Source organism: Salmo trutta, chromosome 37, assembly GCF_901001165.1.
Source record: "Salmo trutta chromosome 37, fSalTru1.1, whole genome shotgun sequence".
Classification (NCBI taxonomy): domain Eukaryota; kingdom Metazoa; phylum Chordata; class Actinopteri; order Salmoniformes; family Salmonidae; genus Salmo; species Salmo trutta.
Window position 1 is genome coordinate 30,856,816 of NC_042993.1, and position 18,232 is coordinate 30,875,047.

General features: G+C 43.4%; 1 protein-coding gene across 4 annotated transcripts in view; it reads right to left on the reverse strand.

The window, feature by feature from the left end:
- Nucleotides 1-16,726, reverse strand: part of macf1b (microtubule actin crosslinking factor 1b) — a 44,360-nt gene extending 27,634 nt beyond the window's left edge. For 2 of the 4 annotated variants that reach the window (XM_029738021.1, XM_029738019.1), the window contains exons 1-2: nt 5,405-5,683; nt 262-1,037 (exon numbers count right to left, since the gene is read on the reverse strand). In XM_029738021.1, the coding sequence (XP_029593881.1) occupies nt 262-957 (696 nt within the window). In that variant the 5' untranslated portion in view covers nt 958-1,037; nt 5,405-5,683. Of the gene's footprint in view, nt 1-261; nt 1,038-5,134; nt 5,207-5,404; nt 5,684-11,933; nt 12,046-16,280 lie in introns of those variants that run through there. The other 2 variants (XM_029738022.1, XM_029738020.1) reach the window with 2 other exon arrangements.
- Nucleotides 16,727-18,232: the final 1,506 nt, after the last annotated feature.

Genomic DNA, 18,232 nt, shown 5'->3' on the forward strand with positions numbered 1-18,232 from the left:
ACAACAGCCGACTTCATTGCACAATCTACTTTTCTGAAAAAGAGCACCATCCTGACAAAAATATAACACATTCTGTAGCACATGCTGCTGAAGAGATGTTAAGGAAATTGCAGAGCGGTAAAGATGATAGGCTGAAGTTCAGACGTTCATTGAAAGAATGGAATGGAAAGGGGGGAAAAAAGGAAAGTCAAATCCTAGTCTACTGTACTGAATAATAATAGACACTTTAGAGAGGCTGTTTGCTGTTGAAGTTATATTGACCTCAGCGAGTTCCTCAGCTGCTCCAGTCAGAACCCTAACAGTCCTGGTGACTATGGGGTCTCCGCCCTTCTCTCCAGACGGGTACTCCGTCACCTCCACAATCTCTGTCACAACTGTCTCTGTCACTTCTGTCACCTCCGTGACCTCGCGGGAGGCCAAGGTCTTCCAGGACCAGGGGCTGCCCTCTCTAGAGTCTCTCCTTTGGAGGCTTCCTTCTCTGGAGTCTTTCCTCTGGAGGCTGGCCCTCCTCTCCGCTGAGCCTGGGACTGAGCCAGGCAGGGCTAGAGGGGATCTCCCATAGGGGATCTCTTGGACCACGGCCTTCCTAGTCAGGGTGCTGTTCCTGGAAGTCTTGATGGGGGAGGGGGTGCCGTGCCAGGCATTGTCCAGAGTACTGGTGGTGGTGACCGTGGGGGCGGGGGATGTGTTGGTCCTTAGGGGTTTGTCCGAGGGAGGGGTGTTGCTGTGAGACACCTCATCCTCTACCTCATCCTCCTTCGTCCTGTCTGTCACCCTCTCCTCCTCCTCCACCTTCTCTCTGACCACTTCCTCCCGCCTGGCCTCCCCGTGGTGCGTCAGGGGCGGAGCTTGCCATTCGCGGCGCCGCTGGTAGCACTCCTTCAGGAAGTCCTCGTCGGACCTCACCTGCTTGGACTTCTGGCCCAGGCAGCTGGGCCGGCTGATCAGATTACCCATAATTCTTCAGCCCAAGGGATAGTGAGGTAATAGGCGAGAGTGGGCCCCTCTGCCATGCATGCAGGAGATCCTTCAGATGCCTAGAGTGAGACAAGGGGGCTTGGGGTGAGCATCCAGCTTAACTGTAAAATCATTCCTCTTTGACCCCCCAAAACAGTTTGATTTATATTACATGTTTTGTTGATCTCTGATGTTATTGCACCAACTTTGGATAATGGTAAATATCATATTATTTGCAATGTGCATGACTTGTGAAAGCAATCACTAACTAAAATATGGTGAAAACTACTACAACTGCAGAAACATATCCATGCGAGGTTAACTACCTATTCACTCCATCTCTAACCACGCGCCACCACAGCCACAGCCCATTTGTTGAGAGAGAGCGAATAGTACAGTAAAATCAACTGAAGCACAGCAGAGCCAGGGACACCAGCTTACTGTGCAGACAATCCTGGTTCTTTGTCATCCTTGGACCACATGCACTGATCTGGGCTCTCTTGGTCTTGGATGGCCTGCACCAGGCACCAGCTAAAACATTCTGGCTATTGAAATGTGTGTGACAGGCCTGTCCACTGACAGCAGAATGTTCAAGGATACCCACTGTTAGGAAACCCACTCAGTTCTCCCCTGCCAGCTCTAGCCTCTCTCTCTCTCTCTCTCTCTCTCTCCAGCCCGGCCCTGGGGAAACTATTTAGCCCATAATAAAATATGACAGGCATAAAAACGCCCCCTCATTTTTTGGGTGCTGAGGAGGGGGTGGAGGAAGTAGGTATGGCTGGGGGGGGGCAGTGATGAATAGTCGGGGAATCACAGATAAAAGATCTCTATGATGACACAGGACACCGTTCCGCTTTCTGATCTGCTTGTGATGACCTGACATAACTGCAGAGACACTGGGCTCACGAAGCATTGTAAACAGGTTGTACTGTACAGAATTGGGAATGGTAATAGCAGCAAGATTTCTGCTGTGACTGATCACTAACAAATCACATCATCACAACAATTTGGACTGTAAGCCACAAATATTAAACATCTTTGCATGGCTTACAATGCATCCTTTTCCAAGAGTTCATTGGCTAATTCCAACATTAACTGCCATGAGTTTTATCCATGACTAGGGACTGTTTCAGACTGTCTGTTACTTCTCCACAGTATGGTCATTGTTATGACAAAGATGAGTGTAACTATCCTGGCCTATAGGGGGCTGAGGTGAGCCCATCAGGGGCTACAAGGGAGGGGCTCTGCTATACTCTGCTGCGACTGCTTCCTCTGAGGTCAGAGTGGATTAGTGCCTGTGGATCGACAACAGGTCATTCCAGGTCACGGCTGGTCGCAACTGGTCTCGGCTGGTCGGGTCAGATAAATTGGGGAAGTTGGCTCCAAAAAACCTGCCAAGAGGGTTTTCTGTTTTCTGGCTCGCTGGACCAGAAGACACCAAATTTTACAGTGCTGTCTTTGCTGGCTGTATCCGCTCTTTGTTCTTTGGTTACAATGAATATTCAGTAATCACAGGTTAGGAGCTCGAAACAAGTAGCTGCATGACTGGATTCGGCTGTTCTCTTTGCTGGAGATAAAACAGCTTGTTCGGCTTGTAGCAGAACACAACCTCGTTGTGCCTCTGTCAGCAATTTCATGTCATACTGTAATTCTATTCTATTCATAATTCATAATTCTATTCAGTTCATTCTGTTTCGCAGCCACGATCCCCATTATAAACCAGGATGTCTCTGTCTTCTATTATATAATGAGGGTGTAGCTGAAATGAACATTTTGATTAGACCTCTCTATGTGCATTTTAGTAATTACAGTCGTACTATGCACATGTCTGCAACGCAGATGATGTAGGCCATAGCATGGATCCCAGGGGGAATTCTGTGAATACACAGGATCAGAAAGGAGAGTGGCTCACAGACAAAGCCCCAGCCCAAGATCAATGATTACCCTGTTAGCCTTAATCACATCCTTGTATTCTCCAGAGGAGAGTATCTGCGGCCAGGCGGCTGTGTCCATGTTCAGTAGGTTAACAAACCAAGGCAAAGGGTGAGGGTGTGCCATGTCTGACTGGCTATTGCACCTGATGTGCTCCCAAGTGGCACAGCGGTCTAAGGCACTGCATCTCAGTGCAAAAGGCGTCCCTACAGACCCTGGTTCGATTCCAGGCTGTTTCACAACCGGCCGTGATTGGAAGTCCCATAGGGCGGCACACGTTTGGCCCAGCGTCATCCGGGTTAGGGTTTGGCCGGGGGTAGGCCGTCGTTGTAAATAAGAATTTGTTCTTAACTGACTTGCCTAGTTAAATAAAACGTGTAGCCTGGAATTCAACATGTTCTGTTTGCCCATTGTTTCACTTCAAAATAGCAGACAATTGAAACAGAGCATATCAGGTTGGATCCCAGGCTACCTGAGTGTGCTATCATAAACTATTTCTATGAGACATACTGTATGTAGCGTGATGATGCTGTGTGTCATCCTACTGACACATTTACCACATTAACAGTGAGATGCCATCTGAAAACAAACACCGAGGATGCTAATTACCGCATCAATCTAATCAAATAAAATCGAATTGTATTCGTCACATGCTTAGTAAACAACAGGTGTAGACTAACAGTGAAATGTTTACTTACGGCCCTTCCCAACAACGCAGAGAGAAAAATGGAAAAATAACAACACAATGAATAAATACACAATGAGTAACGCTAACTTTGCTATATACACAGAGTACTAGTACTGAGTCGATTTGCAGGGGTACGAGGTAATTGAGGTAGACATGTACATATAGGTATGAGTAAAGTGACTAAGCAACAGGATAGATAATAAACAGTAGCAGCGGTGTATGTGAAGTGTCAATACAGATGGTCCGGGTAGCTATTTGGTTAACTATTATAGCGACCAAACTATCAGTTATGTATTTCAACTCTACCGTATGAGGTAATTGGGTCATTCTAAGAGCCTATCTTCCAGGTCCATCAAAATCTCAAATAATCTGCAAGGCCATACTGCAATTTAACTAAGAATTCAAACAACCCAGGCAGTCATTCTACAACAGGCTAACCAATGGTTAAATTATACTGTTTTGACATATTTTATTAAGGCCATGTTGCTATATGATACGAGCTTGTTCTGCGCTAAAGCTGAAGCCAGGCAACCAATTTCACTGAACCCATATCTCAGGTGACCCGGCCCATTCCACCACTTAACCTCTCTAGAAACGACCCTTGATTTAGACTGCCCTTTGAGTGCTCTCAAGATCCATCCCTGCTAGAACGTTTCCTGACGAATCAAATTTAGAGTCACAATATAAAGGGCTACTCTGCAATATATGGAACATGCAATGAGACCTGAAAGGGCAGTAAAATGTCTGATACTGTTATCTCAATCATTACAAATTGAAATCTATGTATCCTATCACGGATGGACACTAGACAGTTTGGAATGTGGCTGAGTTTCTTTTTCGGTGAGTGTCTGTGAGAAACACAGTCCCCACCCGCACCTACATACACTCACACACAAAAGAGAGTCTGGTGTTGTGGCACCATTGTTCCAGCGTGTTTCCAAACCCCAAAAAATGCATCCAATGACAGGCAAACCAGACCATTGATTCCATTAACAACAGAATAATAATCATGAATTACAATCTTAGAGCCCCAGAAAGACAGGCCAGTCCCGATTCGCGGAGGGTCTATGTGGTAATCAAGATAACGGTCTTCTAATTAAAGCTGACGGCTGTGCGTTCACCCGTGAGACTTCTTATCACAGATATCAAAAAAGGTCATCCGTTCATGACTAAAACAGAACAACAAAGCGTGCCACAAACGATTGTATCAAACTGTTTTGTTGATTTAAACACCTCACATTACATCTAGGAAATAATATTAAATATCTAACACATTAAACCCAAGATGCAAAATTGTCTATGGTAAGACTATATGTGACGGTTGCATCCAATGGTGAAGTTGTTTGATATTTTGGTGAATTGCATTTAAAACAGCACATGTTGGCTCTAGCACCACAATGCTATTTTTATCATTCTGATCCTGACAAAATGTAGCAACGGTCCATAGAATTTTCCCAATTTTACATATCAAACTCACTACTTTCTTCCTGAATCAAATCTGTAAATTATAATATTCTATCTTGCACATTACCATTATCATGAAGACATTATACTTACAACTGTATGAAACAATCAAAAATACATATTTCCTATGTGTGGAGTAAAAATAAAAACATACTTCTAGCTTCACATTCACTGTTCAGACTCGGAACTGTCCCTTTGGGCCAATGTGGACCAGTGAACCAATGGTCATAGCCACTTTGCATCATCACATGCTCTTCCAAGCTACAATCACAGAAGAGTAAACTCCTACTGAACCTTTCCGACAAGCCAATCCAGGCCTGGTGGCAGTTTTGGCGGTTTGAGATTTAGGTGACGCACACTTACCCTGGAGCAGAGACGAGCACAACGGCTAGAGCAAAGGAATTCAGCTAGTCCTCAGTCACCATTCAAAAAGGAGAGAAAAAAAATTCCTTCCTTGTTTGAGCATCCTTTGAATGGCCTCCCTTCCCAAGAAGTCTCCTCACGCGCATACACTCACAACTCACTCAGACATCCTCACATCAAAACACACACTCTAAACAAAAACACACAAGGCCTGATAACCCATGCTTTCCGTTGCCCACAGCCACAGGCAAACAATGTCCTCCTCTCCCCTCTCACAGCACCCCCTCCTCCCTTCCCACCGGCTACGCTCCTCTCCCTCTCTCCTTTGTTGTTTGAGCTCCGATAGAGGAATTCCTTCCTTGTTCACGCCACCAATAGGATGATGGTGCACCCGGATCAAGACAATGTAGTTCCAACGGCTCAACTAGATTCCCTCGGTTCCCAGCCAGAAAATAGTCATTGCATTGTGATCACACTCTGGTAGCTCCATATGACCGCAGGCCAGTGGCACAATCTACACCGCTTGTGCTCCTGTACCAGACAGTTAGACAGCAAAGTGCTTCCCTTACCCCCGTCCCCCCGTCCCCTCGATAGTCCCTCCCTTAGAAGGTTTTATTTGGGCTCTGAAACTCCATGCTGCTTGTGGTGAAAAAAGAGAGAGTGAGAAAAAAAGCTTTCTAAAGAGCTCCGGGTCGCCCTCCTGGAAACATTCACATGCCTCCAGCTGCCTCCAGCCCCTTCTCTCTGCCTCTAGCTCACACAGCGCCGGCAGGGGCAAGCAGCGCAAGGCCACAAAAGGAGGGACCTTCACCCACCCTCACCCATTCCCCCATCTCCATTCAGTCAGTGCAGCAGCCTCCACAGCGGCAACAAAGACAACAAATTACTGTAAAACATCTCTGATGACTTTTTTCAACTCACTTCCAGACCCATACAACTCCTATGAAAAAACAAAGAAGGTAAATGAAGACGAAATTGAGAAAATTGGATGTTGGCAAAATAGACCTCTCTGACTTCTGGGAAAGCTATGACGGAACCCTGTGGATGTCATTTATGAAACTACATTTGCATCTAACTAAATCTCAATTATACAATAGCATCTACATGTGATTTGTCTTTTTACATTAACACTATGTAACCTAATTGTTTTATTTCCTAATCTATCTATTAAAGGGAGACTAAGACTAGGGAAACCAACACTTCAGTTGAATGAAACCAGATAAATCACACACTCATGTGATCTCCTGGAGATAATGTGTGTAGTGATCTCCCCTGGGATAACAGCTGGGATTACTACTAGCTGTGAGTAAGGGGACAGGTGCAGGGCAGCAGGTGCACTGGAAGCCCTGGAGGACAGGTGCATTTTAGGTCACTCCCTTCAAAGAGGTGTTTATTCCCTGAAGCCCTGAACAACCTAATTTAACATCTCTCTCTCTCTCTCTCTCTGTGTCTGCCTGTCTGTCTCTCTCTCTCCTTATCTTTCTTTCTCCCTCCTCCAATATTCTCCCTCTCTCTCACACACACTCTCGTTCTCTCTCTCATGTACACACACAAGCCCCCTCCCTCTTCTATAATCTACAGTCTTTCAAAATCAAATCAAACTTTATTTGCCACATGCGCCAAATACAAGTGTAGACTTTACCATGAAATGCTTACTTTACAAGCCCTTAACCAACAGTGCAATTCAAGAAGAAGAAAATATTTAGCAAGTAGGTAATAATAAAAAGTAATAATAAAAAGTAACACAATAAGAATAACAATAACGAGTCTATATACAGGGGGCACCGGTACCGAGTCAGTGTGTGGGGGTACAGGTTAGTTGAGGTAATCTGTATATGTAGGTGGGGGCGAAATGACATCGGAGTCAATGTCTCTAGAAGGATTAGTCAAAGGAGAAAGTGCATGGCAGATGGAAGAGGGGGCGAAATATTGACTCTTTCTGTGCACAGACAGAAGAGGACAAGAAATCACATGTCCCTCCCTTTTCACTGTGCCAAGATCAGCTGATTACCAATACACCATCTTTCTGTAGTGTAAACGTAACACGTTTTACACTGATGCCAAGATATTGTCACACCGGTATTGCATGTCTTAATGCGAGGTTTAACCTTGCTTAGGCTTATTTTCCCAGGAGTGAATGTTTGTTTACGACAGTGTTACTTGCCACTTTGAAAACAATGAAAGACAAGGAGTAACTGGGAAAGAGGTGATAGCATGAATCACAAAGGAGACTGAAAATGCCCTGGCTGCGAAGGAAAAGGGATTTCAATAGCGTGACCCCCATGGGGTCAAGTTATTTAACCCTGTGACTACTCCATCCCTGTGTGTCCTAAATTATACTAGCCTCACATATTACGACCTCCCATACTTTACCTTCTCCGTCCCAGAGATCTGAACCTGCAGGCAATGACAGAAATGCGCGGACATCTGCAACCGACAGTTCAGAGAGATTGATACTCCAGGCAGACAAGATCAAGCTTTCGAAATAGTAGCAATACTCCAGATAAGGGTTCGGTTGGTCCCATAAGAGAGCAGCAGTGTCTTCAGCTGTTGAACGAAGAGCAAGTGAGCCAGCCCTCCTCCTTCTCCCTGAGTGGGTCTGGCATGGATGAGACTCCAGTATGCCAGTGCCACTGTTCTAAACCCACAACACCTGATCCTGGTTTTCAGCGAGCTCCAAATCCTCTTAGAAATAATTGAATCGTTTCACCAAACCCGCTGTCCCTTTCCATTTCACACCCTGGCCTTAACCACACGTAAACCCCGTTCCAAAAGGCTGGCTGGTGTACAGTAGTTGAAGAAGCACTGGAACACTGGCTATCAATGGGGCTACGAAGCAACACACTATTAACAGGCTGGGCAGCCAGGCAGTTGATCATTTCCTAGTTTCTCTACCATTAACCTCCCATCTGCCCCCTACGCTGTATGTAAGACTGGGAAGTGTAGGTTCAGATATGGGGAGATGGGATATAGGGGCCTGAAAGAACACAAATCCAAATTGGTTGCAAATGGGGCCAAATTTGATCACAGACCCCATGTGCCAGAAGACCTGAGAGCACTAAAGTAGATTAATGCTGCATGGCATGTCCCCCCTTCTCCTCCACAACCTTCCTTCTCTTCCCTCTCTGCTCTGCCTTCAAATTAAACAAGACCTCAGTGGTTCCTCTATGGATCCATTAGCCTATGTGGTAATTAGCACTTTGGCAGCCACGCCCACCCCTCAGATGGGGAGCCCTCTTCATGAGGAAATGAAAAAGGGGTCCCTTTTATGGGTCAAAACTAAAGCACCATTCAACACCATTACACACACACTCACACGCACGCACGCACGCACGCACACACTTCCCAGAAACGTGTGGGTTTGGGTGAAAAGGAGTTAGGGGCTTCCCTGGGGTGCCTGGACACTGGAAATCTTAGTCACAGGGTGGAGGGATTCAACAACAAAATCAACGACCCAACCCCCTTATGTGATTGGTCTGTTCACAGGAAGATTAGATTGAAAGCTTCCACAACAAGTAAAGAGTCAGAACATAAAAGAAGCCGCTACATTGTCAATAACCTTTTAGTATTCCTATGCAAAGGTTGATGACAACGAATGTTAACGAAACACAAAAACACAAACAATCCCAGGACCAGAAAGAAGTGGATAACCATAATTCAAAACATTATGAACACACACACACACACAATCCCTCCCCTCCCTATCTTTACCACTTGGTGATTCACAGCAATCAACACCAACGCATCTTCCCAAGTCATTATCTTCCGTCATCAGAGAAGGGCTGCTGTTTGCCCACTGCCATCAAGACAGAGTAGAGGAGAATAGGCTGCTAGCTCTCACCCCTCTTCCTGGTCTGTTTACAGGTTATGTATGTAGGGCTTATTTGAGATGCAGACTTTGCTGCGGGCCAAGGGAAATTAGAGACCTTTAGAGACAGAGGGACACAGACACTCTTTATCCAGCAGTTCCTCAATAGCGGGGGGACGGAACAAAGAAGAGAGTAACTTTTGGCCTTAATTCGTTTCTCTGAACGAAGAGATTGCTTTTCTGACTTTTGAATGGCGCAATACAGCACTTCTTACACAATGCAAACACTTCCAAGTCATTTTTACAAGGTGGAACATTCAGCGTAAACTTCTAGGCCTGCTTTTTTTTTTTTAAACAAATCAAATTTCTGCTTCACAGCTGTTTATGAATCATCTTAACTTGGTTTATGGAGGCTGTTAGGTTGTATGGAGAAACAAGGTGATGTTCAACAGTCACGGAATGGAATAAAATGTCCCGACGTGGAGTGAAACAGTGAAGTACTATCTGATATCGTCGTTCAAAAGTAAAATGTTTGTTTTCCATTGCAAGACATTTTGCCACAGTATGTTTTAAAGAACGGGACCCACTGTCAGAGCATGTGTTAAGGACCAGGTGTGTCTCTCTCCTGTGTATTGTTGGCATGTTGGGGGAAGTTGGGTTGTGTCTCAATCATGCAGTTAGCCTAGCTAACTAACGAGTTCCCACAGACCAGACTGAAAACAGCAGTGGAGCAGACTAGCAGCATTAACATGACAAAGGCTTATGGAGGGGTGCACTGTGATAAAGGGACAGTACTGAATAAAGACTACCTGCGTTTAACCCACGCTCTCTGGGAGAGGCACAGGAGCCCCCATACCCTCAGCTCACCACTGAACATAGCGTTCTACCTTATAGCTCATAAACATATAAAACACTGACTCCTTTAAGTTGAGAATACATGTGTCACACACACACACACACACACACACACACACACACACACACACACACACACACACACACACACACAACAAAGCGTGATGATGCCATAATGAAAAAATATTTTGCAATTTAATATTAGAGAAAAACAATTGGCTTTGGCTTGATGGATAAGTTCACCCAAAAGGTCATGTGTATTTATCCAGTTCAAACCTTGATTATAAGATTAAATAATTCCGTTGTTACGCCATTTAGCGTTATAATCAATTAATCAATCAAACAAAACAATTAGGACAATGGAACTTTTAGTAACACTAAATCAACCAAAACCTATCAATCACAATAAGGTCCTCCTTTCCCTCTGAGGTAACACAGTACTCACAACCACAAAAAAATAAAAATAAACACAAAGAAGCCAAAAAGGCTAAATGAATGCAGAGAGTAGCGACATGACGCTGAAACACACAGTATGGCGATTGATTCAATCAGTGTTCGTGTTGTAAAGAGTCTTGGTGTGCTCTTCAGTCTTGTCATATTGATGCTTTAAATCTGTGGATTAGGCTAGTTATCGGAGTCGAGGCCCTTGTTCATTATCCTAAGTCTAAAAGAACACTGTTACTGTTTGTGATATGAAATATCACCCTTCAAGACACACTAATTATTGTGCAACGCTGAGATGTCATTGTCCGCCACTAACAGATAAAAAAGACAAATGGCTGGGGTACACACAACAAATGTCTTTATGGCCAGACCACAGCACTCGGTAGGATCCTGTTTTTCTTTTCTTTTTTTCTCTCCGTCCACATCCTCCCATCTGAGTCTAATGTCCTTTCAGTCTGTTCGCTCATGTGTGCAGTGGGCCTCCACTGCTGAGCGTCTCTCCAGCCTCCCTGTCCCAGCACAGCACAAAAGAGCTTGCCTGCCTGCCCCTCTCCCCAAAGGAAACTTGCTGCAGGACACGGAGGAGCGAAGACCACCACCTCGATCTCCGCTTGAGTCCGTCTGGCTCTAGATTCTTCTCTCTCACTGATTCCCTTGCTCTTTTTCCTTCTGTCTGAAGTCATACGTGTAATGCGTCTCCCTCTTCTGACTCTTGCTCTGTTGTTTGTACAGTTTTTCTCTCGCTCTCTGTTTAGTGGTTTCATGCCAGCCCCCTGGGTGAGAGAGCACTTATTTCTCTGGGGCTTAGGGCATAGTATTCGATAGTGATGCTCAGCCCAACGCCATGGGGACAGTGTATTACACAATAGGGGCCAGCCTCAAATCACTGTTTTTGTTTGAAATCTTCTTTCGATTTCTCCCAGCCCACACAATTACCGTTAGACCAACAAGTTGCATCATGGGGGATGGGTATTGTCCAGTCCTCTAGCATCCTGTGAATGGATAATATATCAACATTGTTCACTCATTCTTCTCCTTGACTTAATATCCAGCCCCCTCTCCATCAGTGTATTTTACTCTGTGTTTTTGGACGCACAGCAACAGAGGATGGAGGACGATGTCCGTCTTTATTGGCTCCGTGGATATCCATTCATGACGATGGCAATAGGTTGATAGCCTCTTTCAGCAGATCCCACTACAAGGATGTTGCTTTAGTAAATAAGGCCCTGTCCATTCTACTGCTAACTGCGTAATGTGCACTAAACCTCTGAGAATAATTTTACGGAGGGAAAAGACTGATGTTAGTAATGTTGACATAAAATGTCTTATTAATATTTATAAAACAAATGACATTCAAGATGTAGGTTAAATAGGTGAACGAGAGAAAGGTAAGGATCCTAGCAACTCAACAACCCAACTGACCGTATGGTCCAGAGGAGGTAGCCTCATCTCCATGCTCTTCAGCCAGTGTCGCAAGGCTCGGATTTGACCTCTGAACTCCCCCTGCCATTGGCTCCACTCCTCTGACTCCCTCCTGGAAGCATACAAGCCCCACAAAGCTTGTGTCAATGTCACTATTCATCTCATACAGTTGAAGTCGGAAGTTTACATACAGTTAGGTTGGACTCATTAAAACTCGTTTTTCAACCACTCCACAAATTTCTTGTTAACAAACTAGTTTTGGCAAGTTGGTCTACTTTGTGCATGACACAAGTAATTTTTCCAACAATTGTTTACAGATTATTTCACTTATAATTCACTGTATCACAATTCCAGTGGGTCAGAAGTTTACATACACTAAGTTGACTGTGCCTTTAAACAGCTCGGAAAATTCCAGAAAATTGTGTCATGGCTTTAGAAGCATCTGATAGGTAATTGACATCATTTGAGTCAATTGGAGGTGTACCTGTGGATGTATTTCAAGGCTTACCTTCAAACTCAGTACCTCTTTGCTTGACATCATGGGAAAATCAAAAGAAATCAGCCAAGACCTCAACATTTGGTAAACCTCGACAAGTCTGGTTCATCCTTGAGAGCAATTTCTGACTGAAGGTACCACGTTCATCTGTACAAACAATAGTACGCAAGTATAAACACCATGGGACCACGCAGCTGTCATACCACTCAGGAAGGAGACGCGTTCTGTCTACTTGAGATGAACGTACTTTGGGGCGAAAAGTGCAAATCAATCCCAGAACAACAGTGCACTAGTGCACTTCACAAAATAGATGGCATCATGAGGATGGAAAATTATGTGGATATATTGAAGCAACATCTCAAGACATCAGTCAGGAAGTTAAAGCTTGGTCGCAAATGGGTCTGCCAAATGGACAATGACCCCAAGCCTACTTCCAAAGTTGTGGCAAAATGGCTTAAGGACAACAAAGTCAAGGTATTGGAGTGGCCATCACAAAGCCCTGACCTCAATCCTATAGAAAATGTGTAGGCAGAATTGAAAAAGCGTGTGCGAGCAAGGAGGCCTACAAACCTGACTCAGTTATCCCATATCTTTCAGGAGGACTGGGCCAAAATTCACCAAACTTATTGTGGGAAGCTTGTGGAAGGCTACCTGAAACATTTGATCCAAGTTAAACAATTTAAAGGCAATGCTACCAAATACTAATTGAGTGTATGAAAACTTCTGACCCACTGGGAATGTGATGAAAGAAATAAAAGCTGAAATAAATCATTCTCTCAACTATTATTCTGACATTTCACATTCTTAAAATAAAGTGGTGATCCTAACTGACCTAAGATAGGGAATTTTTACTAGGATTAAATGTCAGGAATTGTGAAAAACTGAGGTTAAATGTATTTGGCTAAGATGTATGTAAACTTCTGACTTCAACTGTATATATACGAATACCTGCCTAACCAGATACCTACTGTAACTTCAAATACCTAGAGTATTGTAAACGGCTTTTCCAGCTTCACTGAAAAGGGAATTTGTATTTAAGCAATAAGGCACGAGGGGTGTGGTATATGGCCAATATACCACGGCTAAGAGCTGCTCTTAGGCACGACGCATCGCGGAGCCCTATACACAGCCCTTTGCCATAGTATATTGGCCATATACCACAAACCCCCGAGGTGCCTTACTGCTATTAAAAACTGGTTACCAACGTAATTAGAACAGTAAAAATAAATGTTTTGTCATACCCGTGATATATCACGGCTGTCAGCCAATCAGCATTCAGGGTTCGAACCACTTAGTTTAGAATTTAGCATCTTAGCATTTTTTGGATGGATAAATGCTGTCATTAAAAGTGTCATTATACATAATTATTGGAACAGTGAGATATTTTTTCCATATTGGGTGCACCATTTAGAAAGATTAGCACTTTTTGTATAATGAACAAAAATAAATGCAACATGCAACAATTTCTAAGATTTTACAGTTACAGTTCATAGAAAGAAATCAGTCAATTGAAATAAATTCAATAGTCCCTAATTTATGGATTTCATCTGACTGGGCAGGGGCACACACATGGGTGATTCTGGAAGGGCATAGGCTCACCCACTTGTGAGCCAGGCCCACCCACTGGCGAACCAGGCCCAGCCAATCAGAATGAGTTTTTCCCCACAAAAGAGCTTCATTAGAGTGGGCTTTTATTGTCCCCAGCGCAAGGTGCACCTGTGTAATGATCATGCTGTTTAATCAGCTTCATGATATGCCACACCTGTCAGGTGGATGGATTATCTTGGTAAATGAGAAATGCTCACTAACAGGGATGTAATTATTCATTTTTTTCATTAAAATCATTGTTTACTGAAATAACTAATAACTATACATATACCAATTACCCAATGTTTGTAACTGGACCGATTTACACTTATTCTTTGTTATCGTCTTTGTACTGTTGGACCATCCAGGTCAATGACTTTAGATCCAGGCACACTGGTCCACTAAACTGTGACAATCGACCAAATGTCATCATCACCAGCCATTTATTCAGTTTGACCTGACTGATGGTGGGTGACGGGCATGGAGCTCAGTGCAACATGTCTAACACATTGAATTTGTATTTAATTACAAATGTTATGATCTTGAAATGCATACAGAAAGGAAAATTCACCAATAGGTGAATTGTTGAAGTTGTGATGGTTATGTGTTGAATTTAGTCATGGCCACCTTGTTTTTGATTTACTAGGGATGCACGATATATCGGTGAACATATCGGAAATGCAAAAATGGCAATATCGGCCCGATGTCTAGTTTAACGCCGATGTGAAAAACCGATGTCAAAGCTGACGTGCATACCTATAAAACGTACATTACCGTTCAAAAGTTTGGGGTCACTTAGAAATGTCCTTGTTTTTGAAAGAAAAGCACATTTTATGTCCATTAAAATAATATCAAATTGATCAGAAGTACCGTGTAGACATATGTTGTAAAATACACATAGGTTGACAATAAATGTGGCTCAATTCACAGTTGTTTCAGAGTCCCGCAATAAGAGCTACGACGCTAATGTTCTCTGGGTGTCACTGAGTAGACTGATACACCATGTCCTTGATCCACAATCCATAGGTAAGGCTGTACAGTGAAATAACTATGCCCTCAACGCAATTCTAAAGTATAATACATTCCGTGTGATTTCGACAGATTTTTGTCAAATTAACAAATGATTGTCTTTTGTTGATTTTATATAACAACATTCCAACCTCGTTTAGCATGATCTTTTCAATTATGGCATAATTCTGCTATTTGTATTCACTTGCATCACTGTCAGTGACATACGTTTATTTTAAAGGCTAACCGCAAAGTTCACTATTGTGGCTAATCCTTATTGTGGCTAGCTTCACATAGATGGGTCCGACCACCATTAATTAAATAACAACTGTTTTATAAATTAGGGTTATTTTAGATGATGACACCTAGCTATATAGTTAGCTAGCTGATGATAGCTACTGAAACAGATTGTCGTTTTGCTATGTTTTTGGGGAAGAACATTGTTTGCATCCATGAGCTAGCTAGCTTTTTTTTATGACCAGCGCGAGACAACTTTACCAGCATCATAGCAATACATATCGATGAATCGTTGCTATCACTCGTATTTCAGGTGTCACAGCGTAATCAATGGGTAATAACTACGTAGAAAATGTATGTACGTGTTAAATTATTATGTGATGTGCAGTCATATTCAAGTCCTGATTGGTCAACAAGCTTTTTGACACGTCAAATAGTGTTATGTGATGTGTATCTTTTTTGACATGCAAAAAGACCCAAACGGCATTCCATAGAAATCCTGGTTGAGAATGAAACGACTGAACAAATGAACAATGAAACAGCACAGCAAGTAAGTGAAATAAATATGTTTTGATTATGTTTTTACTGGTAATGGGGACATACGTAAATACCAACAAAATAACTTTTTGGTCAGAGTGGTGTGTGTGTATAACATTTATTTAACTAGACAAGTCAGTTAAGAATAAATTCTTATTTACAATGAAGGCCTACCCCGGCCAAACCCGGACGTCGCTGGGCCAATTGTGCGCAGCCCTATTGGACTCCCAATCATGGCCGGATGTGATACAGACTGGATTCGAACCGGGGACTGTAGTGATGCCTCTTGCACTGAGCTGCAGTGCCTTAGACCGCTGCGTCCATGTGTGTGTGTTAACTATTTAACTGTACTAGAATGCTTAAAAGGCCGCAAACATTTTAAATATCGGTTATCGGTATCGGGTTTTTTTGGCAAGGAAAATATTGAATATCGGTATCTGCCAAAAATGTCATATCGGTGCATCACTAGCATTTACCCATACCCAGAGCTTGGTTCCTTGGATGTGGGTGTTGCCAATCCATACACACTCCCTCTTTCTTCCTGAAACAGACAACAAAAATAAGAATACATCAGATATTATTAATTTGCGTTTGCTTTCACTCAATATACAGTATAATACAATGAATTAGTGCAGCTGAATTGGCAGTGATCAGCACACTGAGTTTGCCCTCATCGATACATTAGTATAGTACTACCAAAGTTCAAATTCAGGTATTTCGTTTTACTGCTCCCTACTGGTAGGTCTGTTACAGCACTGTCTTCCCAAAGCACTGCCTCACCCCATTCTCGGACGTCTTACCTCCTCGTCACCCCTCTCTGGGAGGGGTGGGAGGGACAGGGTCAGTGAAGGGTAGTCAAGGCAGTCATTAGAGGTATTCTGGCAGGTAGACGGCCCATCTCTCATATTGGCTGGATCTTCCATCAATGTCAAAGGCTAACATTAGCATAGAAAGAAACACACATAGACATTTATTTATTTATTTATTTATTTCACCTTTATTTAACCAGGTAGGCAAGTTGAGAACAAGTTCTCATTTACAATTGCGACCTGGCCAAGATAAAGCAAAGCAGTTCGACAACATACAAAAACACAGAGTTACACATGGAGTAAAACAACATACAATCAATGATGCAGTAGAAAAAAAATAAGACTATATACAATGTGAGCAAATGATGTGAGATAATGGAGGTAAAGGCAAAAAAAATGCCATGGTGGCAAAGTAAATAAAGTATGGCAAGAAAAAAACACTGGAATGGTAGATTTGTAGTTTGAAGAAAGTTAAAAGTTAAAATATAAATATAAATAATATGGTGCAAAGGAGCAAAATAAATAAAATAAATAAATACAGTAGGGGAAAAGGTAGTAGTTTGGGCTCAATTAAAGATGGGCTATGTACAGGTGCAGAGATCTGTGAGCTGCTCTGATAGCAGGTGCTTAAAGCTAGTGAGGGAGATAAGTGTTTCCAGTTTTAGAGATTTTTGTAGTTCGTTCCAATCATTGGCAGCTGAGAACTGGAAGGAGAGACGACCAAAGGAGGAGTTGGCTTTAGGGGTGACCAGAGAGATATACCTGCTGGAGCGCGTGCCACAGGTGGGTGCTGCTATGGTGACCAGTGAGCGGAGATAAGGGGGACTTTACCTAGCAGGGTCTTGTAGATGACCTGGAGCCAATGTGTTTGGCGACGATGATGAAGTGAAGGCCAGCCAACGAGAGCATACAGGTCGCAGTGGTGGGTTGTATATGGGGCTTTGGTGACAAAACGGATGGCACTGTGATAGACTGCATCCAGCTTGTTGAGTAGGGTATTGGAGGCTATTTTGTAAATGACATCGCCGAAGTCGAGGATTGGTAGGATGGTCAGTTTTACGAGGGTATGTTTGGCAGCATGAGTGAAGGATGCTTTGTTGCGAAATAGGAAGCTAATTCTAGATTTCACTTTGGATTGGAGATGATTGATGTGAGTCTGGAAGGAGAGTTTACAGTCTAACCAGACACCTAGGTATTTGTAGTTGTCCACAAATTCTAAGTTAGAACCGTCCAGAGAAGTGATGCTGGATGGGCGGGCAGGTGCAGGCAGCGATCGGTTGAAGAGCATACATTTAGTTTTACTTGTGTTTAGGAGCAGTTGGAGACCACGGAAGGAGAGTTGAATGGCATTGAAGCTCGTCTGGAGGGTTGTTAACACAGTGTCCAAAGAAGGGCCAGAAGTATACAGAATGGTGTCGTCTGCGTAGAGGTGGATCAGAGATTCACCAGCAGCAAGAGCGACATCATTTATGTATACAGAGAAAAGAGTTGGCCCAAGAATTGAACCCTGTGGTACCCCCATAGAGACTGCCAGAGGTCCAGACAGTAGGCCCTCCGATTTGACACACTGAACTCTGTCAGAGAAGTAGTTGGTGAACCAGGCGACGCAATCGTTTGAGAAACCA